At 37.7% G+C, this 25,523-nt stretch overlaps 1 protein-coding gene across 1 annotated transcript; it reads right to left on the bottom strand.

The window, feature by feature from the left end:
• Positions 1-404: 404 nt before the first annotated feature.
• LOC139839728 (uncharacterized) lies at positions 405-18,949 on the bottom strand. Its single transcript, XM_071829874.1, has 5 exons — positions 18,138-18,949; positions 1,684-1,832; positions 1,500-1,577; positions 1,343-1,444; positions 405-979 (listed from the first exon to the last, which is right to left on the bottom strand). Exons 1-5 carry the CDS (start codon positions 18,947-18,949, stop codon positions 405-407), a joined length of 1,716 nt encoding a protein of 571 aa, XP_071685975.1.
• Positions 18,950-25,523: the final 6,574 nt, after the last annotated feature.

Consider the following 25,523-nt stretch of genomic DNA (forward strand, 5'->3'; position numbering starts at 1 on the left):
GGCTTTCCATAAGAACATCTTTCCAGTACCTCCATGTCCGTACACAAATAGAAGTTCCTGGTGGTTATTGGAAGAAGCATAAAAAATGATATCATATATGCGCTTTTGCTGTTGTTTTAGTTTGCTTTCAAGTGCTTGTTTTTGAGCCCTGAGAGCATCATGATCGTAGTTTCTTTCTTCCATTATTTATTAGTTCTGAAGATCTTGTATCAATTCTTGTGGTACAGTAGGTAAGGCAAAGTCAGATAATTTCCTAGAGAATTCATGAAGCAATACATCTATTTCATAAAGGACCAGGTACTGCAAGTTTGTAACTATGGCTGGTTGACGTGCAGGTTATTAATATTTAACATTCTCGATGCTCTCATAGGAATATCATCTGACATTATCTTCCATTGTTGTTGTCATAGCTGTAATGGGTTTCCTACTTCACAATATAGTAGGATGTGAACAAACAATGTACGCAGTTGGGCAGCGGTTGCAGTGGCACTCGCTTCATCTAACGTTTTACCCCACTCTTTGTCATCACCCAACAGACACATTGCCTCGCAAGCAAGATGATAAATAGGGTAATAATTATTGTTCACTGTCTGTAAGTATATAAAATATGTTGACCCTTTTTGATGACAGAGCAGCATGCGCAGGTAGAAAACCTCTCTAGCAGAAGGGTGCATGTAGGACAATCTACCGATTGTGAACTTTGTTGTTACTTTCCTCCTTTTCCATAATTTATGATTCGATTCCCAACTGTAAGACAACAGAAAGTCCAAGTAAGCGAGGTTTCTTCCATCAAAACTACTCCTATTGTATGAAATCCATTCAGTCAACGTCATTTTCTTCCCTGCTGGATTGCTGATAACTGACTGTAAGCTCTGGTTGTCTCTAAAAGTCATAGTCTGCATGTGTTCCAGATGCGCTACAAGTTTTTGCACCGGTGGCTCATGATGATGAATAGGAAAATTTAATATACGCCAGCAAGCTTCATGTGCACATATGAATCATGCGTCGATAAAATTTTGTATCTCATTGATGTTATTTTCTTGAGTGGTTGTAGAGGAAATTTCACCTATAGGCCTTGAAACCTTTGCTGCGACACGATTAGTCCCTTTAGATATATATTTGAATAGATATTTTATTACCATCGACCACCCGCAATATTCAACATTTATGTGCGCATGAAAGGTGAGACTTAAAAGATGGTTAAATGGAACAACATAAGTATTATCAAGATCAACATTCATTTTATGAATGGAATTTAAGGATCTACACCTTATGTAGTGTACACACCCATCATTATCAAAGTACGTTTCCTCGTTGTACATCTTAGGGAAATTTTTTGTACATTGTAAAGGTTCACCATCCATGTAAGGTGAAGAAGGATTCGCAAGACCATAAGTACCATGCATCATAAGCTCAGTTACCACTTTGTATCCACACGGATCACCTATAGGATCAGGAATCTCCACATATATATACTTATCAATATCTTCAGGTGAAACCTCCAGGTGGTGGAAATGCCCACAATAATGTATGATAATGTGGCAAACCTCGCTTTTGAATTTCAATTGTATATAAAACTGCGACACCAGCATTTAAAAAAATAAAAAAAAAATTAAAATAGTTAGCACCCAAACGTAACAGATTTAACAATGAATATAAGAAAAATTATTACGAACACCATACCTCCGTGAAGATATCCTAATGGTTGATCAATCTTCACAAACTTCTCGAACTGATTCACTCTCATTTGAAAAATCCGACATATAACATCAGCACGATCAATAGTAGTCAGTCCTGGATAGTTAGCCATGTATCTAGTCATTTCTGACCATCTGGTATTACATGTGAAAGTTACAAAGAAATGCGGATTTCGGAAAACACTGATATCGGCTAAAAAGTCACGTTTTTGCCCCCAATATTGGACCCTAAAATCCATAAAGTTCCTAACTTTATGGTAAAAATAATCGCTTTGTCGGTTGATTTTGTAGATTATGTAATTACGAAGGCGATGCAAAAAGAATCAAGTAAAACGGAGCTAAAACGAAGAATCTAGAGCAAAAACGGTGAAAGACAAGAAATCAAGTTACGATCCAGTGAAACCAGCTGACCAGGCTAGCTAAACGGCCTGCCAAATGGGCTGCCAAACAGTGTTCCTGGCTTGCAAATGGCCTACCACATGCCCAAGTTAAATGGCCCCTGCAAAGGGGCTGGCCTGGTAAACGGCCCCTGCAAACGGCCTGCCAAACGGCTTGCCAAACTACCTGCCAGCCGTTTGCAGGCAAAAATCAAGTCTATTTAAAGGGCTCTCTCCATCCATTTCAACACACACTATATATACAATTCATTTTATATTTTCAAGTTTTTAGTTAGTTCTTAGTAGTAGTTAGCTTAGCTTTTATTTTTTGGAGGATATCCCGGCGAGTTCCTGCGATCTCGGGCAGATTTCTTCAGCCTTTTCAAGTTTTTATCCTAAACGCTTGTCTTTTATATTAAACATGTATTCTTACCTTTTATGTTTAATAGTGCGTTTCGATATTACCATGTTAGCTTAATTAATCTGTATGTTGCCATGATAGAAGTTTGGGTTAGCGTAGTGATGTTAAACTAGTACGGTTACTGTCATTATGCTGAACTTGTGAGTTTGATAGATTTGTATGCTAGCATCTTGAGGATCAACCAACCTAGGTTATGATCAGGACTTGTCCACCTATATAAACTTAGCTACTTCATAGGATTAAGACCCCTCGTTATACTGTATCTGAAGATTCTATGAACTCGGTATGGCCGGAGTTCCCGAGAGGCATCTAATGCGCTTTTAGGACACGGAACTTAGGAATTGAGATATGAATGACCTAATATGCCTATTGACTGTTACAAGGAGACCTCTTAGGAGCTTTTAAGATCTAGCTAGTGCCTTAACTGTATGACCTAAACCTATTGCACGTTCTTGTTTGATTGTTGCCCTAGGATTAAGTCTTATCAACTGTTTAGATATCTGCTAGGTTTCTATCTGCTTTACTTTCAGTATATCAACTGTAATACTGTATAATGTTTGATTTGGTTTGATCTCATTAGTATGATGAAATGGTTTTTAGTTTTCATTTAAGGTTTTGTCAACTTAACCCAACGGACTCCTTCAGTTTAAGATCAGTGTTCAATCAACAAGGCACGTTGTTATTCAGTTAACTAAACTGATAACGAGGGTTAGGATTAGAGCTCAACTCACAAATTAACCTAGTACTTTACTAAGGATAACCTCCGAGGTATAGTTACATTTCAATTATACAACTAAGTGAAATACTTTTCACTACTCAACGAGAACTCTGAGAGTCTAGATGTAACAACCCCGCTTTTTCCGTCACTTCTATTATGTAACACCCTGTTTTTGTTTCTGATTTTGCAGTAGGTCGGGACGCCGTCCATATAGGAGGGACGCCGTCCAGCAACAAAAGGTGGGACGCTGTCCCGATAGGGGGGACGCCGTCCAGCAACAAAAGGTGGGACGTCGTCCAAAGTTTGGGACGCCGTCCAAACGGTCTGTCGAGCCAGCTGTTTTAATTATTTTAAAAGGGGTAAAATGGTAAAATCACTTAGATGCCGGTTTGGAGCCTTCAAGGCTGGTTCCTTGGTCATTTGTGGATCATATTTCATCCTCACAAACACTCCCAACATTATCTAGAGAGAGAGGAGAAGTTCTAGAGAGAGAGAGGTGGATTTGGAGAAGAAGGAGTCGGATTCTCTCAAAAGCTCGGGTTCTAAAGTTGTTCATCTCGCTCTTAGCTACGTTGTGGTGGTATTGGTAAGCTCAAACTCCGAATTTCATTTGTTAGATTTGATGTTCAAGTTAGGGTTTTGAGCTAGATTGTTATGAAACCCTTTTAGATGATGAAATGGGTTTATGGTGACTTGTTGTTCTTGTCACTTGGTGGGTTTTGGGTCGGTTGACGATTTGGCCTTGTTTAGGGTTTGATGGTGAGTTTAATCACTAGGTATACTGATTATGGAAGTGTTGTAACACTTTTGGGTGTGTTTGGTTACCTAATTTTGAAATGGGTCAAATTAGGGTTTTGGTGTCAAAATGGGTACGACGCGTGTTTAACACTTGTGTTCGGGCTTAATCGGTGTGTTAGGACCATTTTCACTCGTGTTAGTGGATATTGGTTAGTTTGGGCGCGTTTCGTGCTTGGAAGTGCAAATGGGTCGAATTTGCACTAGGTGTCAATTGGGTTGGTTTGTAAGTCAACCCTAATTGTGTGGTTATGTTTGTGATAATGGAATAGGTACTTTCCATTTGGCGCGTTGCGGATTATTCGGTTGCATTCATCAAGGCGACAAGGTGAGTGTTAATATCCTATGTGCATATGTATGTGTAGGATGGGTGCGGGTCGGGTGAATTGGTTCTCGGTCATAGAGCTCACTTCACATATAGGTGGATTGATGGACTTGTGTATAGGTCTAATTGGCACGATTGTGCGTTTTGGTTGACCACCTTTGACGAGGTGCACACTTTGTGTGTACGTTATCACATGGGCGGGTGATGTGGATTATATAACCCCAATGGCGAAGGGTTAATATTGTGAGTGGAATAATTATGCGTTCATGTTTATGGCGTATTTGTTTGTGGATGTTATGGTAGCATCGAGTGTGAACCACGAGCCGGTAGCACTATAAAATAATTGATGTGAACCACGAGCCGGTAGCATCGAGTGTGAACCACGAGCCGGTAGCACTATAAAATAATTGATGTGAACTACGTGCCGGTAGCATCGAGTGTGAACCACGAGCCGGTAGCACTATAAAATAATTGATGTGAACCACGAGCCGGTAGCATCGAGTGTGAACCACGAGCCGGTAGCACTATAAAATAATTGATGTGAACCACGTGCCGGTAGCATCGAGTGTGAACCACGAGCCGGTAGCACTATAAAATAATTTATGTGAACCACGAGCCGGTAGCATTGAGTGTGAACCATGAGCCGGTAGCACTATAAAAGAGTATGACTCAATTGCGTATGGTGTGAACCACGAGCCGGTAGCACCATAGCGTTATGGTTAACCTTGGGGTTTTAAGCGTTGTTATATATATATATATATATATATATATATATATATATATATATATATATATATATATATATATATATATATATATATATATATATATATTGTATACGTATAATGTTGTATTGACGTGATGTAGCTAACCTTCTGGTTGTAGCTTATTGGCATTGCTCGCAACGTTGTTTGCGAACTTACTATATTGTTGGTGTTGTTAGCTTGTGCTTAGTGAACGTACGGTATGCTAGGTTTAGCTTGCCTTATACTTGGATGCTTCGGTATGCGCTATTTGATTATTATTGTGGCGTGTCCATTTTATACATATATATGTATGTAGTATATTTCACTCACTAAGCGTTAGCTTACCCTCTCGTTGTTTACATTTTTATAGATTGCATGGATGCGGTGGCTCGGGTAAGCGCGGGGACTAGTGGACTTGCGTAGTTGCTTTAGAAGACTTGCTTTTGGATTTGATTAGGATTGGGTAGCGTGTCCCCAATCCCATGCTCGGTCTATGTTTTTGTATAAACTAATGGGTCGAAATAGTCACTTATGGTATTTTGGGTCGATGTGGGCCCGGTGTCGTAAAACTCGGTTTTTATTGTGAAAAACTCTTAGTTTAAACTATTGTAATATATTGTGAAAGTGTTTTGGTTTAAAAGTGTCGGGAAGCGGGTTTTCGCCTTCGTGAGTTCGAAAAACTGATCAGAATGTTTTAGTACATCTGGACGCCGTCCCGGATGTCTGGACGCCGTCCCAGTCTTAAGAGCTGGACGCTGTCCAAGATTTTGGACGCCGTCCAGATCAACTGTTTCAGAAATTTTTTTTTGTGGCACGTTTTCGGATGGTTAACGGGTTGGGTCGTTACAAGTGGTATCAGAGCATGGTCTAAGGGATTTAGGCTACTTGAGATAGGTTCCTAGACTTAGACTTTTGTGTGTGCTTATTGTTGCGGGACTTGTAGGATTACGGGTCGGAGTGGGTTATAGTTAGTGCCTTGTTTGTAGGAGGACTAACGTTTATATTAATATGTGGATATTATTAATATGTGATTGCGTTGTGTCTTGTTTATGTTTGCGTTTGCATATATCATCGAGCGAGGCGGTCGTTGTACTAACGAGCCGATACGGCGTGTATGCGTAATAAGGACTTGCAAACCTTATTACGGGTGCAAATCGTGTCTAGCAAGTGATGTACGACGAGTGTTTAGCAAGATGGGGCGGTGTTGTGTGTGTGCTTTATACGTTCGTGATCTAATCGCTTTTGCATTCCTTAGAATGGCGACGGGAAATGGGATCGAGACGAAAGACATGGAGTTTAACGCTAGAGTTGAGGCCGCCGTTGCGGAGCAAATGAGTGCGTTTCGAGAAGAAATGGATAGGAAGTATTCCGAACTTCAAGGTAGTAGTGGAATGGAGCGTTGTCTTAAGAACTTCATGAGGACTAAACCCCCAATGTATGACGGGAAACCGGATCCTTTGATAAGCACAACTTGGATCTCGGATGTCGAAGGGTGTTTTCGTACTATTGAATGCCCTCCCGAGAAGAGGACAAGACTCGCTACTAGTTTGTTGCGGGGTAGGGCGAAGGATTGGTTGGATGGTAAGATTTATCTTGTCGGTGGTGAACCGTTTATGGCATTATCATGCGACGAGTTTAAGAAGGAATTCTTCGAGGAGTTCCGAACTTCAGCCAATTTGTGGGAATTGCGTAATGAGTTGTGAAATTTGCAACAGGGTTCTATGGATTTGAATACTCCCAAGACGACCTTTATGGCGAAGGCTCGTTTTTGCCCGGAGTATTTGGAGAATGATCATTTATTGATGCAAGAGTTCTATCGAACCTTGAATGATGACTTGAAGAGTAAGATTAGCAGAGTTCAGGCGAAATCGTTTGCGGAATTATTCGCCGCGGCTAGAGGTTTCGAGTCGTATTCGCGATCGAAGGTTGGTGAACCTTCAAGTGAGATAAGGGTTGTTTCTTATGGTGCTCCAAGTAAGAGGACTAAGGGTCCGAGCGTGAGCACGGGTGGTACACGGACGGGTATATTGGATTCTAGGGCATCTAGATGTTACAATTGTGGCATGAGGGGTCACAAGTCTTGGGAATGTTCGGTACCAAAGGGTGATGGTATGGTGTGTTTCAATTGCCAAGAAGAAGGACATCGTAAGTCGGAGTGTCCCAAGTTAGCGAGGACAAGTGCGACAAGGAGACGTTAAGGTACGTTTCATTTTAATAAATATGTCCTTTGATTATTTATTATGTGCCGTTGAGTTGAGTTTATTAGATGCATTATGTTGTGCTTGATATTGTTGTTATGGGTGACGTTCCTAATGGAAGTACCCTATGGTGACGTTTTGATTGTTGGGCGAAGGGCGTAAGACTTGGTGCAATCAAGCATTCCTTAGTATTGGGAAATGTTTCTACCAAGCCATGTGGATGGGCTTAGGTGTTCGGATGTTAGAGCGTGTTTGCCCTCGTGTTAAAGTTGATGAACCGTGAGGTTCGTCGAGTGGTTGGAACCCTTGAGATCTAGTGTTTTGGACCTCGATGTATGTTGGTAATGGAGTCTACATGACGTGACATTAGGTGCCTCTCTTATACCTACTAGTGTGGTGTTCGACTCCGATAGTGATGCGGTTACGTTGTACTTAGGGTACCGGAGAAACCCTTAGGTACATGAGTGACTGGGTTGAAATCTGACAAACTAAAGCAATTGGATGATTGCGAGAGTATAGTTTGCGCATTTTGTGGTACACTTTCATTCGAAGTGTTTAAGGATCGTTTGAAATCCTTTGTATGCTCATGGTTGGAGCAAGATGTAGTGATGGGTCGATTTGTGGTAGAGTACAATTTTGGTTAACTTGTACTTATGATATTGGATTTGTAAATGATCACTGAGGTGGTATGTTGGTGAATCTCGTTGAGAGATAATGGACGTGTTTGGCGAGCAAGGTAAAATCCCTCGGTTAAGGGATGTGTGTGAGTCGGGTTCTCTTTTGGAGAATTATTGTTTGGTACCTATGTTTGATATAGGTGGTTCTTGCTCGATTGTGGATGGTTAGTGGTATCTGCTAGGGTTCACTATAGTGTAACAGAGCGCGATGTTGCACTACTCGTTGTTTGAGGCCGAAAGTGCGTATGTGATTGATGAAGCATGACCTTCGGGGTCCGCCGACTTCATCGTGGTATTGATGAATGATGAAGCATGACTTTCGGAGTCCGCTGACTTCATCATGGGATTGTTGATTAATGAAGCATGACCTTCGGGGTCCGCTGACTTCATTATGGTGTGGTTGATTGGGGAAGCATAACCTTTAGGGTCCGCTGACTTCATCATGGGAGTATGCGATTGGTAAAGCATGATCTTCGGGTCCGCTGACTTCATCATGAGCGAGGTGATATATCGGTGAAGCATGACTTTCGGGTCCGCTGACTTCATCCGGTGTTGAGATTGGTGAAGCATGGCCTTCGGGGTCCGCTGACTTCATCAGGAGAGTAGTGTTACGTCGGCATGGCATAACATTATCGGGAAATGCGAGTACCGGTGGGAAATGAGAGTACCGTTCTTGAGTTGTGTTGTGGGAACTATCGGTTGTTTTATACGCCGATAGTGGGGTCGTGAGGACCGTGTGGTGTGATTTGTGATGCGATAGCCGTGTTTCGCTCACATGTTGTCACACGTGTGACAATAGCCGATTTTGTACACCTTAGGATTAGCATTGCCATAGTCATTTTGGGCGCTTTTGGTTTTAGCCGTTGTTTATGATGTTAGGATAGTGGCGTATTGGTTGTATTGCGCACTACAAAGGATGTTTAGTGGTAAGGGTAATCCGTAAGGATTCATGTGGTTTGGTCTTCATCGTTTCGGATTGTTGACTTTAGGATTGAGACTTGGTTGCTTCTAGCATTGTACCTGTAATGGTACGCTGAAGGGTTGATATCTCGGTCCGAGATTGGTTGAGTTTTCCCGATGATAGGGAGTGAGCATGGTTTTAGTGTTCAGATAGTGGGTTTGATAAATCGCGGGAGACGATTTTAGTTGTTAAAGGTGATTCCTTGGGAAGAGTTGACTAGGAAAGTCGGATTGGGACTTATGTTGAGGACCGTGGAGTGTGGTCCATTTGTGGTCCATTTGGTTAAGTGACGAGGATCACGAGGACGTGATCGATTCTAAGTGGGGGAGAGTTGTAACACCCTGTTTTTGTTTCTGATTTTGCAGTAGGTCGGGACGCCGTCCAGATAGGAGGGACGCCGTCCAGCAACAAAAGGTGGGACACCGTCCCGATAGGGGGGACGCCGTCCAGCAACAAAAGGTGGGATGTCGTCCAAAGTTTGGGACGCCGTCCAAACGGTCTGTCGAGCCAGCTGTTTTAATTATTTTAAAAGGGGTAAAATGGTAAAATCACTTAGATGCCGGTTTGGAGCCTTCAAGGCTGGTTCCTTGGTCATTTGTGGATCATATTTCATCCTCACAAACACTCCCAACATTATCTAGAGAGAGAGGAGAAGTTCTAGAGAGAGAGAGGTGGATTTGGAAAAGAAGGAGTCGGATTCTCGCAAAAGCTCGGGTTCTAAAGTTGTTCATCTCGCTCTTAGCTACGTTGTGGTGGTATTGGTAAGCTCAAACTCCGAATTTCATTTGTTAGATTTGATGTTCAAGTTAGGGTTTTGAGCTAGATTGTTATGAAACCCTTTTAGATGATGAAATGGGTTTATGGTGACTTGTTGTTCTTGTCACTTGGTGGGTTTTGGGTCAGTTGACGATTTGGCCTTGTTTAGGGTTTGATGGTGAGTTTAATCACTAGGTATAGTGATTATGGAAGTGTTGTAACACTTTTGGGTGTGTTTGGTTGCCTAATTTTGAAATGGGTCAAATTAGGGTTTTGGTGTCAAAATGGGTACGACACGTGTTTAACACTTGTGTTCGGGCTTAATCGGTGTGTTAGGACCATTTTCACTCGTGTTAGTGGATATTGGTTAGTTTGGGCGCGTTTCGTGCTTGGAAGTGCAAATGGGTCGAATTTGCACTAGGTGTCAATTGTGTTGGTTTGTAAGTCAACCCTAATTGTGTGGTTGTGTTTGTGATAATGGAATAGGTACTTTCCATTTGGCGCGTTGCGAATTATTCGGTTGCATTCATCAAGGCGACAAGGTGAGTGTTAATATCCTATGTGCATATGTATGTGTAGGATGGGTGCGGGTCGGGTGAAGTGGTTCTCGGTCATAGAGCTCACTTCACATATAGGTGGATTGATGGACTTGTGTATAGGTCCAATTGGCACGGTTGTGCGTTTTGGTTGACCACCTTTGACGAGGTGCACACTTTGTGTGTACGTTATCACATGGGCGGGTGATGTGGATTATATAACCCCAACGGCGAAGGGTTAATATTGTGAGTGGAATAATTATGCGTTCATGTTTATGGTGTATTTGTTTGTGGATGTTATGGTAGCATCGAGTGTGAACCACGAGCCGGTAGCACTATAAAACAATTAATGTGAACCACGAGCCGATAGCATCGAGTGTGAACCACGAGCCGGTAGCACTATAAAATAATTGATGTGAACCACGTGCCGGTAGCATTGAGTGTGAACCATGAGCCGGTAGCACTATAAAATAATTGATGTGAACCACGAGCCGGTAGCATCGAGTGTGAACCACGAGCCGGTAGCACTATAAAATAATTGATGTGAACCACGTGCCGGTAGCATCGAGTGTGAACCACGAGCCGGTAGCACTATAAAATAATTTATGTCAACCACGAGCCGGTAGCATTGAGTGTGAACCACGAACCGGTAGCACTATAAAAGAGTATGACTCAATTGCGTATGGTGTGAACCACGAGCCGGTAGCACCATAGCGTTATGGTTAACCTTGGGAGTTTTACGCGTTGTTATATATATATATATATATATATATATATATATATATATATATATATATATATATATATATATATATATATATATATATATATATATATATATATATTGTATACGTATAATGTTGTATTGACGTGATGTAGCTAACCTTCTGGTTGTAGCTTATTGGCATTGCTCGCAACGTTGTTTGCGAACTTACTATATTGTTGGTGTTGTTAACTTGTGCTTAGTGAACGTACGGTATGCTAGGTTTAGCTTACCTTATACTTGGATGCTTCGGTATGCGCTATTTGATTATTATTGTGGCGTGTCCATTTTATACATATATATGTATGTAGTATATTTTCACTCACTAAGCGTTAGCTTACCCTCTCGTTGTTTACATTTTTATAGATTGCATGGATGCGGTGGCTCGGGTAAGCGCGGGGATTAGTGGACTTGCGTAGTTGCTTTAGAAGACTTGCTTTTGGATTTGATTAGGATTGGGTAGCGTGTCCCCAATCCCATGCTCGGTCTATGTTTTTGTATAAACTAATGGGTCGAAATAGTCACTTATGGTATTTTGGGTCGATGTGGGCCCGGTGTCGTAAAACTCGGTTTTTATTGTGAAAAACTCTTAGTTTAAACTATTGTAATATATTGTGAAAGTGTTTTGGTTTAAAAGTGTTGGGAAGCGGGTTTTCGCCCGCGTGAGTTCGAAAAACTGATCAGAATGTTTTAGTACATCTGGACGTCGTCCCGGATGTCTGGACGCCGTCCCAGTCTTAAGAGCTGGACGCCGTCCAAGCTTTTGGACGCCGTCCAGATCAACTGTTTCAGAAATTTTTTTTGTGGCACGTTTTCGGATGGTTAACGGGTTGGGTCGTTACATATTAACTGTCCGCTAGTTGATTTAACGGTGATTATTTGACTTTTTTGTGTTTAGTGTACTAAATGCATACGTGATCCTTGGAGGGTTATTTGAATTAATATGGGTTAATATTAATCGATAAAAATATTTCGGATAAAAGAAATACGATAAAAACGCTACGATTTGAATAACGACAAAAACTGCTTTTCGAGCAACGAAACGCTCGGATTTATTTTAATAATTATTTTAAAAATTATTAACTTTTGAAAATATTTAATTTATTTGGGATTTTAATAATTTAAACGTTTGGTTGCGTTTTAACGATCGGTTTAGCGTTCTGGGCCTTCGGTACATCTAAACGGCACTTGAAACGAGCCACGAATACACGCTTTTGCAAAACACGAGCCCGGGAGACACCCCATTGGGCCATTCGGCCAATTGGACACCCCCTCCCCTTTTATTTATTTATTTTTTTGTGTGTGTGATGGGCTTAATAATTAGCTAGTGATTAGATTAGGGCCTTGGATATAAATAGCTAGCATGATAATATTGCACCCTAATCTCCACCCTAATTCCAGTCGAATTTTTTTTGCTTCTCCTCTCCCTCCCAACCGTCGCCTACCATCACCATCACCATACCTTCAATCTTCAATTTTTGATCAAGCCTTGAACACGAAAAGTGCAATTCGCATCGTCCTCTACGTGTTGGTGTATTTAATTTGTTGATCTAAGGTATAATTTTACAAACCCTAGCTCTAAAAATTCTGATTTCATAAGGTTTCATAGTTTATGTTGGTCAATTGCTCGATTCATCGTGTTTGTATGCTTGTTTAATCGTTAATTTGTTCGTATTGATTGTTTTGATTAAAAACTGAATTGTTTATTGATGATACTGATTTGATGGACTTGTTTTCTGTAAATGATTATTATCTAGATAGAAAGAGATCGAAAAATTAATAACTTTAGGCGCAAGAATCAATCGATTTCGTTATCGTATGCTTTAGATATGTTAAATTGAAGTTTTGTTGTGATCTTGCCATGAATCCGAATATTCCGAGTTGTATGCTTTGTGAATTATGTTATAATATGTCAACCATTGAATATAATACTTAAAGACACTCAAGTTAGACTAGGATATCATGCGATTTGGATTTATAATGCTCACGTTATGCTTGTTTGACCGTATGCGAAAAACTGATTTGCTCGGTATGATGAAACTGAATTTTTAATGGATTTGAAGTGTGATATTGTTTAAGGTCTTTGCATATCTGAAAATTTCATAAGTTTTTAGTTAACTTTTCATCTAGGCCTTGAATCATTCGGGTGTGTGAAGCTTGTGTTATGTGCATGTCGAAATGGTAACTTGTATGTTGACCAAATCTGTAACGTATGCACCTTTTGCCATATAAATTGACTTTTACATGTTTTGAGACCTTGATCTTATTTAATATGAATCTTTATATGTTATGTGATATATTTTTAGTTTGTTGCAACCTCTAAAACCTTATGCATTGTGCACGCTAGGGCCATAGTTTTGATGACTTCTGAATTGAGCTGAAACTAAACATCCAAATTGATTGAATAAACTGTACCAATTGGCTAAACCAAAGTTGCTCATTTTTGGATATGTGATAATTTGACTTGTCCTAGAACCATGGCCACTGACCTTGTATTAACTGCATGTCCCTAGCTCAGGTTATAGCCAATACGAAATCAGTGCGCAGTCAGAACCTGATTTAGTAAACGATAAATGTACCTCTTCTGAAACACAAATTGTAGACATCGTATGAGGCCCCGGCAGGACTTTTTGGAATCGATATTGAGTTTACTTGTGATCTGGAGTTTGCCATGTTGTCATGAATTATGTGCTATGAGATATTTTGGGTTGTTTGCAACATGTACATGAACGCTATGAATAACGATAATCTGTAATCGCATATTTGGAAAATTTTGAACTGAAATGTATTAGTTGACCTAGGTTTGACATGTTGACCAACTTTTGATATGAACCTACTGATGTTGACTTTAGTTGGTTACTTTGACCAAGTTTGACTTTTGGTTTGACTTTGGTTGACTTTTGTTGACTTGCATGAACTAGTTGACTATATGTTGACTTTTACTTTGAAACGAGTCGAGTCGAGCAATAATACCACTTACTCTATGAAACCACATTTGTTTAAGAAATATATGTTGACCAATCTAAATACGTATACTTAGGTTGCACTTCTCGGTACTAAATCTCAAAAGTCATTTGTCATTAATCCGAGCTTTATCGAAGGTGAGTCTACAGTCCCGCTTTTTACATGTTTTCAGGGATGAGAATACATGCTGTTATACTTACATTTTCAAATGCTTTTATGTTGACACGAGTACTATATATACATATTGAGTTTGTTCATAAAGCCTCTAGCTTGAATACTTTTATTACCTTCGGGTAAGCACAATTTAGATAGACAGATCCGTTAGGTTAGACAAACCTTGCCTAAACAATATTAACCATGGAGCATTTACTTGAACATTAAATACACTCGAACAAGTGTATAACATTTTTATGGGGTAAAGGGAGTGTAGTGGTTTCTATACTCTGGTCATTGCTAGTATTCAGGTGCTCATGGATTATGTAAACGTTTCACAACTTGGAGTTGTACTTGTAAAATCTCGTGGTCAATGAACTTGAACTATTTTCTGATAACTCTTTTTCAGATACTGTTACGTTAGTTTAAACCTGTAGATTCACCAACATTATTTGTTGACCTGTTTTGCGTGTTTTATTCTCAGGTCCTTAAGAGGTAGACTTTTGTTGTGTCTGGCTTTGGATCAGCATACTTTATTAAAGACATTATTTATTATCGCATTTAAAACTTTTACAACTATTTAATACTATTGGCTTGTGGTTACGATCACAACAGTGTTACTTATTGTGGGATTTATTGACTTATGTTTTGAAAGTCAACTTTTTAATAAAAATAAATGCGATTATTTTGAAACGTCTCATATAGAGGGCGTAACTGTTAACTGTGGGACCTTTGATTAACACGTCGTCAGATGGAAATTTGGCGGGGTGTTAAACTCGAGATAAGTAGGTCTGTGTAATTGGCTCATCCAACCAGATCTACACCATTCCAATCATAGCTTTAATATCAACATAATTACCTTTCACTAGCCCAAACTGATATCTTGGTCAACATTTCCCTGATCTGTATACTCCGGATATCCTTCCACTTTATTTACTTTTCCGCAATTACGGCCTTTAGCTTAAACCAACTATTATCCTTTTATCCAGGTAATTTAAATAAAAGAAAATTATCCACTTGATCTTCAATTCGTTAAACCATTCAAAAACACGACCCTAGGTTAACTTACACCTTCTACATTAGAAAGTTAAAAGTTAATTTAGGCCCCGCAAAATAAAAATAAAATAAAACCCTGTCTTCTACCTTGATCAACTGAGTCTGACGCCTTACGGCCTAACGATACCGCATCAATAAAACCATCCGTTTCGGCCATATCAAACACGGGTAATCGCTAATGCATCCAAATAGTGACTGTACATATATCATTGTCCGCTAGTAAAAGAACAGTGTGAATTTTACGGGTACCAATGTCGGAACCAATATGATCTCCTCTATCAATAGTGAAACGACTCCAAACCGTTTAATTAAAAATTGACTAAATATTTATTTTTTAAAAAAAAAACAGGAACGGTGCACCATCCAACAGGTGCGGCGCTTTTGTGACTCAGGAGCGGCGCTTTTGTTGCCCAAAAGCGGCACTTCTGCCGACTATTTGAAAAGACCACCAGTTACTGACCAGGAGCGGTGCTTTTACCCTTAAAAGCGACGCTCTTGCACCTGAATGTTGCAGATTCGAAATTTGACTAAGTGTCATTCCAACCCAATTACCCAAACATAAGTTTACACTCCAAGAACCCAAACACAAGTTCATTATGACACAAAATACCACCGTTTACATATTTTAGTCTTACATAACCATGACCAATCATTAGTTGCTACAAAACGACCCGTTACAATTAAGGTGACAATTTCGACCCAATTACACCAAAACAAAGGATTAAGACTCGACATCCCAACCCAATACCATGAGCATGATTTCGGGGATTTTACCAAACCCCAACCCACATCCAAAGCCAATGCTACTCCGTCATAAGCCAACTTCTAGCAACCTAACCAAGCTACTAGAATTCTCCAATACAACAAACGGTACCTATACAAAAAGGTAAACAACGAGGGAGTAAGCATGAAGGTTAGTGAATGAAATAATTATACATATACATATATAATCTACTTACTTGCAAACACTTACACAAATACCCCATACGAGCTAGCAATTCAACGATCGTGCAATCACAATGCATAAACTAAATATCCGCATTTCAAAATAAGCTAGTATCGCCAATAGCATATAGTTCACAATTTTTAACATGATAAAACTACAACACATAACCATGGTTAACCAATCGTACAAGGGAATGGTGTTCGCGAAAGACCATCGGTGTTCACAACATCTGTTAGCGTACTTAAGAACGTATCACTAACCCCTGGGTGGCATCTTAACACATCGATACTTCACCCCTGGTGGCATCTTAACACATCGATACTTCACCCGTCAAACTTCCCGGAGTGGTGTCTTAACACTTCGACACTTCACTCGTCATATATCACGGAGTGGTGTCTTAACACTTCTATACTTCACTCGTCGCATGAAATGTGGTGTCTTAACACTTCGACACTTCACATCTCACACTACACAAATAAATACATCATATACATACACATATAATTATTCCACTCACCTTGGAATACCCGCACAAGTCATGTACAACATGATCTTCGTCTTCAAATTCGAGCAAGTAAACACATATATCACACGTAGGTACATTATGCACATAAATAACCATTCTCTAACAGAGAACCCGACAAAAATGTCCCTTAGCCGAGGGATCATACTTTGCTCGCCAAAACCCTCCCATATAATCACCTAAATGGACATAACCAAATTAGAACTACGGGTGGTAACCCGTACCTACACCAATAGGCACAATTCAACCCAAATAGACCAACCTAGGTGTCAACACTAGATCATTAGTTAGTTAGTGATCATACAAACATCACTTGCCCAAATCACCCAACTTAGGCAATAACGACCCATATTGCCCTTGACCAACTTTGACTTAAGTCAAATTCTCCCAATATCAACCAATGCCAATAATGATTAGTGATTAAGTTTTCAAAACACCAATTATCCAATTTAATCAAGTACTCAAGTATCCATTTCTCAAAACTTGACCCAAATCCTTAGTTTGACATCATATCCAAGTCAACACTCAATTTTTGACCAAAATCAAACTCTTAAACACACCTAAATCGCCATCATGTTACCTAATTGATTAATCATACTATCAAAGGTTGATTTTAGATCATAAACCTAGTTATCACAACAACTTCACCTCTTTGAGGCATTTCATCAAACACCTTGTGTGCATGACTTCAAACTTATTCTTAAGAACACCAAAATCACCAATACTCCTCCAATCTAGTGACTATCACTTAAATTAAAGACAAATACACCCAAATTCGTCATTAAACCCTAATCCCACCATATTAGGGTTCATAATCACAAGCTTACACCAAAACCCCCAAATTTCATAAGAAATGGGTTCTATAACTCATCATCAACTTAAACCCTAACCCAAACAAGAATCAAACAATTAAAATCAGAGTTAGAACTTACCATCACCATCAAAATGTAGCTAGAATGAAGATGAATAACTTTAACTCTTGCACCATGAAAGGATTCAAGCTCCATCTTCATAATCTTGAGCTTTCTCACTCTAAAAGCTCTTCCTCTCTCTAGAAATGGATGAGAGGATTTGTGTGGCTGAAATAAGGATAAGAATGAGATAGAAATCTTCTTTCCAAGCCATAGACACGTTCACAAGTGAATTGACCAATATGCACTTCATTTAAAAGTCCAAAAATACAATCAGTACCCAAACAGGTCCAAAAGAGGCGCTCTTAGCCTAAAAGCAGCACTCCTAGAGCCTTCAAACTCACAATGAGAAATTAAAAATGTCCGAGCTCGAATTACGGTCGTCTGGGCTTTTGATTCGCATCAATCCGAGTTCGTATGAGGAAGTTATGGCCCAAATGATGAACGCGCGCATAACCTTGCAACATACACCAAACTTTTGCACATCAAACTCTCGACATTCCAAATACCAAATTTTGGGTCGTTACAAATAGCGTCATAAATACCTGACGGATAATTGTTTCTGATGTCCTGTTGTTTACTTATTATATAATCTATTCGATCAAGTTTAGTACCTGCAATACGCAGTGACAACATACTGCTGGAACAATATGCCAGATCTCATAAGTAGACTATACAAATTCAGCCTTTTATGCAGTTGGAAACTGTAGAACATATTCATTGTAAGCTTATCATTATTTCGAACTCTACGCCCAGGAACTCTACGTAGTTTCATGTCGATATGAAAACCTCGTTGTCCATAAATAAATAATAATGGATATTGCAAAGACATATAATGCGGATGTAACTTGTTTACTCTCTGTGGTGTCCCTACTTTACATTCTATGATTACATCATAATCGCTACCACTTTTTGGTCCACTGTCAGACACGATTGCCCCAATAGAATTTGACACAGGCAAATCATTTTGCCTTGATCCACCAACATTGAACAGACAGATTCTAAAAGATGGTAATGTATTCTCTAAACATTTTTCTAGAGTTGTTCTAAATAGCTTCACTAACTCATTGTGCGTATCCAACAAAACAATTAGTCGTGCCACTACATCAGAAGACAATCTATCAGACTCCTCACCTCCAAAATGTGACATTATGTTGTGAACTTCATGTTTAGTATCGTAAACATATAGCTGAAGAAACCTAGGCATACACCATTTAGGTAGACATAGCGATCCAATCCAGTGATAAAGTTGACCTGATATTTTGAACACATATGGACCGCTGCCATCATTAATAGATTCATCAATCCATGCACCAAAAGATGTCATGCTAAACATCTGATTATAAGCCCTAATGTTTTCCATAAACCGATGACCCTGGAAGAAGTTTTTAATTTCTTCCGGGGGTGCAGGATCAGGTGCAACCATAACTGTGCCATCAAGACAAATAATGGACCCTTCGATCAGGAAACTGTGACTTTAACCTTTATTCATACCAAAACAATGCACCACAATGAATATAAACATTCGATCAATCACCAAAATCACGATACATTGTAGAAGCACCTAATTGTTATAATAATAAATTTAGATTCAAGAAACAAATAAAATAGCAACAATAAACAACTGAAAACACATATAAAGAAGCAACACACATACCATCATTCTGTAGAGTTGGATGATGTTTATCAATTGGTGATCCGGTCACAACAGAACAAGATTCACCAACAGCTGTAACTCCTAAAAAGATATACTTCAATCAACAACATACAATGGAATACAATATAATTCCATCTTAGCAAGATGCGTTGCTAACCTTCTGTATCAGAAATAGAACCTCGACGACATAAAATCGCATCCCTTCTTGATGCCTATGTGTTAGTAACAGAAACCGAATGAACCGAAGGAACTTGTGCACCATCTGCTTCATCATTAGTATGTTGATCAAACCGTGGCCTTTTCCTTTTCTTGCTCGATGACATTAGAATCGGCGAGGAAAGAAACAAACACACATGCAAATGCTGAATACTACAGCAACAAAGTCTCCAAATTATGAAAATTTAAAGCAAAATCAGATAGGCAATATTAGGAATTTGAAGAAAAACAACAAACACCTTCTTAGCAGCATGAATAAATTAGTAATAAAAGGCAATTGTATAAATAAGTAAGAAAAAAAACTTATAATTGCAGCTAACAATGCCGACTGGAAACCATGTAGAATTGCAGCAATATTCTTATATATAGTATGTTGTCTCCAAAGTATATGTAGGGAGGATTTTAATGAGGACAAAGAAAGTCGAGTTTGTAGGGGGAAAAAAAACTAAAACGTAGATTTGGTGGGTTTCAGAGAAGGAAAAAGACATAAAGAAAACAACTAGCATGGTATTTGGCGCTAGAAATTCTTGAAAAAAAAACCACCCAAGAATCAAACTAGTAACAACCTACATAGTAAACCATGCGTGTACTGATGAAGCAGCTGTTCCTTTTATTTAGGTAAATAAAAAAAGAACTAATTACACTTCAATGACAAATACAATGGATTACTTTGAATTTAAACTCGCTCTTGATCGGTTAGGTTACAATGGGATAGCATCATGTTTTCAACCAACCTAGAAACCTTTGAAACACCTAAAATTCGAGACCAAACAATCGTTTTTTGTCATTGGTAGTGTCTATTGGAAATCGTCTCCTAGGATAATTGATTTACCACTAAATGCGATCATTGCATCCATTATTTTGTTCAAACAGAAATTTGATATCGACAAACAGATAACAACCAAGACCCAAAGTACAAAGCAGTAAACACACGAATCATATGTACACAAAATATTGATAAAGCAACCGTAAATTCCATCATGCTTACCGTAAGTGCGAAAATATACATAATGTAACATAACATGTTCTTTTGGTTTGTAAACGCGATCACATAATCCAAAACTCATAGAATTTAGAATAACATTAGAAACTAACAGACAAACTGAATTTATATTCATTACAACAAATATACATCCCAGAACGCGTCTAGTTACGTAAATTTACACTTAATTATAAACATATATGTACAAACTATAAATTTCCTTAAACACAATTGTGTAATAGGGATATAGAAAACCACAGTTACCAAAAAAGAAAGTCGTTGCCAAATTACTCTGCTTCACTGCTCGAACTATCTTTGCGAAGCAAGTACAACCTAACCCTTGAGTTATTTCGTACAGAATGATTCTTTATCTCCTTGAATTGTTCATCAACATAAAGAAACTTAAATTTATCCTCGCCTTCATTAAAGTACAAAAATGAAGTGTACTCCGAGGTATCTCATGATTGAGTAAATCGTGCAGTCATTCCAGGAAAAAAAATTGTTGACTCATATACGTTAAATGACTTTTTTTTTCCGTTCACGTACCACCTCCAACCAAGGGAAAAGCTTCAACCGTAAAAAAAATCCATTAAGATACGATGTTCATCATTGCTACTACAAAGGAAAACAAAATTAATAGTTAACCGATTTCCATAAGATAAAAGCACAAAACAAATTTGACGACATATACCTTGGCCCATTGTTATACATCCTATCACACGAATGTTGCTCCAATATAATCATTTAAACTCAAAGTGTGATGCCTTTAAAAAATCATAGAGAGTCATACATATCAGTTAGGGGTGAGCAGAAAACCGAATTAACCGAACCATAACCGATTTAACCAATAAAACCGACCCATATTAACCGAACCGAAGACTTAACCGCGGATTTGGTTAACACTTACGAATTAACCGAACTAAACGGGGTGGTTATGGAAATAAACTATATCCGCTCCACTTTAACCGAACCGCCCCGTTATATCATTATCATCATTATACTTTATTAATTTAATAAATCATAATAAAAACCTTGAGTGCCCGGTGCGGTGCCATGATTCATGCTTAACCCATGTGTAATATATTCGTATATATGTCATAAATAAAGATAAAGAACCCGTGATTTATTCTTGGTATTGATTGATTGATTGATTGATTGATATATAGTTATACACAACTAAAGCTAATCATCATTATCAATATTTATTTGACTAGATGTTATAAAAAGTAAAAACACCATAACCTCAGTACCTACATCTTTAATTGTTCTTAAATGCTATCTTTTTTTTTTTTTTTTGAAAATCAATGATTTATTAAAAACTTGAAGGTAGGTAACAATGATTTATAACTATTCTTGTTATTGATTCTAATGTGTATTTACATCTTTAATCGTTTAAACTTTTAACTTTGTAGATGGAATCGCAACATACGGAACACAACATCGATGTTGATTTGGAGAAAAATGAGACACCAGTGATTGATGTCGACAAAGAAGCTATTGGAAATGAAGAGAATAACGGTGGTACTAAAAGATCATGCGTGTGGGAGTATTTTAATTACGTCAATGGAAGCAATAACAATAAGGTAAAATGTACGTTTTGTTCAAGGAAAATGTCTGCTGGATCAAAAACCCATGGTACGAGTTCCATGTCATATCATTTGAAAAATGTATGCAAGAAGTCACCGGTTTACAAAAAATATATATATAAAAAAACAATCTACCTTGCGCTTTGCGCCCACCACTTTAGGAGACGGCGGCAATTTGAATTCTCATTCTTTTTCACAAGAGAAAGCTAGAAAATCTCTAGCTCGCATGTGTATTAAAGACAATAGACCATTTAGCGTTGTCGATGATGAGGGGTTACGGGAATTTATCTGGGATTTGAATCCCTCATTTAAATTTCCATCTAGGTGGACAATAGCTAGAGATTGTTTGTCAATTTATCAAGAAGAGAAGAATAAGCTCAAACAACTTTTCAAAAATCAAACCGTGTCTCTTACTACCGACACATGGACGTCCGTTCAAAACTTCAATTATATGTGTCTAACGGCTCATTGGGTTGATGAAAACTGGATTTTGAGAAAGAAAATTATTAACTTTTGTCAAATATCTAACCATAAGGGTGTGACAATAGGAAAGTTGGTTTATTTTTGCTTACAAGAATGGGGAATTGATCGGGTGTTGACAATAACGGTTGATAATGCTTCATCGAATGATGGGGCAATTAGATATTTAAGAGATATGCTCAACGGACCTAATGCTATCTTGGGTATTAAATGAAATGTCCTATTAATATTTATTATAAACGTTCCATATTAATTGATTTCGTCGCGAGGTTTTGACCTCTATATGAGACGTTTTTCAAAGACTGCATTCATTTTTAAAACAACCATAACCTTTATTTTATCGATAAAGGTTTAAAAAGCATTACGTAGATTATCAAGTAATGATAATCTAAAATATACCGTTTACACACGACCATTACATAATGGTTTACAATAAGAATATATTACATCAAAAATAAGTTTCTTGAATGCAGTTTTTACATAATATCATACAAGCATGGACTCCAAATCGTGTCCTTATTTTAGTATACAACAGCGGAAGCTCTTAATAATCACCTGAGAATAAACATGCTTAAAACGTCAACAAAAATTTTGGTGAGTTATAGGTTTAACCTATATATTATCATATCATAATAATAATAATAGACCATAAGATTTCATATTTCAATATACATCCCATACATAGAGATAAAATTCATTCATATGGTGAACACCTGGTAACCGACATTAACAAGATGCATATAAGAATATCCCCTATCATTCCGGGAAATCCTTCGGACATGATAAAAACAACATCCAAGTACTAAAGAATCCGGTACTTTGGATGGGGTTCGTTAGGCCCAATAGATCTATCTTTAGGATTCGCGTCAATTAGTAGATCGGTTTACTAATTCTTAGGTTACCAAGCAAAAGGGGCATATTCGGCTTCGATCATTCACCCATATAATGTAGTTTCAATTACTTGTGTCTATTTCGTAAAACATTTATAAAACTGCATGTATTCTCATCCCAAAATATTAGATTTTAAAAGTGGGACTATAACTCACTTTCACAGATTTTTACTTCGTCGGGAATTAAGACTTGGCCACTGGTCGATTCACGAACCTATAAAAAATATGTACATATATATCAAAGTATGTTCAAAATATTTTACAACACTTTTAATACATTTTGATGTTTTAAGTTTATTAAGTCAGCTGTCCTCGTTAGTAACCTACAACTAGTTGTCCATAGTTAGATGTACAGAAATAAATTGATATATATTATCTTGAATCTATCCATGACCCAATGTATACACGTCTCAGGCTAGATCATAACTCAAAGTATATATATTTTTGGAATTAACCTCAACCCTGTATAGCTAACTCCAACATTACTGCATATAGAGTGTCTATGGTTGTTCCAAATAATATATATAGATGGGTCGATATGATATGTCAAAACATTTACATACGTGTCTATGGTATCCCAAGATTACATAATATATTAGAATACATGCATAATACAATATAAGTTAGCTAGGATATGATTAATATAAATTTGTTACCAATTTTCACGTAGCTACAACAAGCAAAAATATCCAATCTTGTTTTACCCATAACTTCTTCATTTTAAATCCGTTTTGAGTGTTTCAAGTTGATATGGTTTCATATTGAACTTAAGTTTATGAATCTAAACAGAAAAAGTATAAGTTTATAGTCGGAAATACAGGTTACAAGTCATTTTTGTAAAGGTAGTCATTTCAGTCGAAAGAACTACGTCTAGATGACCATTTTGGAAAACATACTTCCACTTTGAGTTTAACCATGATTTTTGGATATAGTTTCATGTTCATAAGAAAAATTATATTCCCATAAAAACAACTTTTAAATCAAAGTTTATCATAGTTTTTAATTAACTAACCCAAAACAGCCCGCGGTGTTACTACGACGGCGTATATCCGGTTTTACGGTGTTTTTCGTGTTTTCCGGTTTTAAAGTATTAAGTTAGCATATCATATAGATATAGAACATATGTTAGTTGATTTTAAAATTCAAGTTAGAAGGATTAACTTTTGTTTGCGAACAAGTTTAGAATTAATTAAACTATGTTCTAGTGATTTCAAGTTTAAACCTTCGAATAAGGTAGTTTTATATATATGAATAGAATGATGTTATGAACATCATTACTACCTCGGGTTTTGTGGATAAACATACTGGAAATGATAAAAATAGATCTAGCTTCAAAGGATCCTTGGATGGCTTGAAAGTTCTTGAAGCAGAATCATGACACGAAAACAAGTTCAAGTAAGATTTCCACTCGAAATAAGATTGTTATAGTTATAGAAATTGAATCAAAGTTTGAATATGAGTATTACCTTGTATTAAAAAGATATCTTACTGTAAATAAGAAAGATTTCTTGAGGTTGGATGATCACTTTACAAGATTGGAAGTAAGCTATCAAACTTGGAAGTATTCTTGATTTTATGAAACTAGAACTTATAGAATTTATGAAGAACACTTAGAACTTGAAGATAGAACTTGAGAGAGATCAATTAGATGAAGAAAATTGAAGAATGAAAGTGTTTATAGGTGTTTTTGGTCGTTGGTATATGGATTAGATATAAAGGATGTGTAATTTTGTTTACTTGTAAATAAGTGATGAATGATTACTAATATTTTTGTAATTTTATGAGATATTTCATGCTAGTTGCCAAATGATGGTTCCCACATGTGTTAGGTGACTCACATGGGCTGCTAAGATCTGATCATTGGAGTGTATATACCAATAGTACATACATCTAAAAGCTATGTATTGTACGGGTACGAATACGGGTGCATACGAGTAGAATTGTTGATGAAACTAAACGAGGATGTAATTGTAAGCATTTTTGTTAAGTAGAAGTATTTTGATAAGTGACTTGAAGTCTTTAAAAAGTATATAAATACATATTAAAACACTACATGTATATACATTTTAACTGAGTTGTTAAGTCATCGTTAGTCGTTACATGTAAATGTTGATTTGAAACCTTTAAGTTAACGATCTTGTTAAATGTTTTTAACCCAATGTTTATTATATCTAATAAGATGTTAAATC

This window comes from Rutidosis leptorrhynchoides, chromosome 1 (genome assembly GCF_046630445.1).
Source record: "Rutidosis leptorrhynchoides isolate AG116_Rl617_1_P2 chromosome 1, CSIRO_AGI_Rlap_v1, whole genome shotgun sequence".
In the NCBI taxonomy this organism is placed as follows: domain Eukaryota; kingdom Viridiplantae; phylum Streptophyta; class Magnoliopsida; order Asterales; family Asteraceae; genus Rutidosis; species Rutidosis leptorrhynchoides.

Excerpts from the sequence above, each read along its gene's own strand:
- LOC139839728 (XM_071829874.1), bottom strand. The coding sequence starts at position 18,949 with ATGGTTGCACCTGATCCTGCACCCCCGGAAGAAATTAAAAACTTCTTC. Across the intron at positions 1,445-1,499 it reads GGCATTTCCACCACCTGGAG|GTGATCCGTGTGGATACAAA; the intron begins GTTTCACCTGAA and ends CTGATCCTATAG. Across the intron at positions 980-1,342 it reads GGATGGTGAACCTTTACAAT|CTTGCTGGCGTATATTAAAT; the intron begins GTACAAAAAATT and ends GTGCACATGAAG.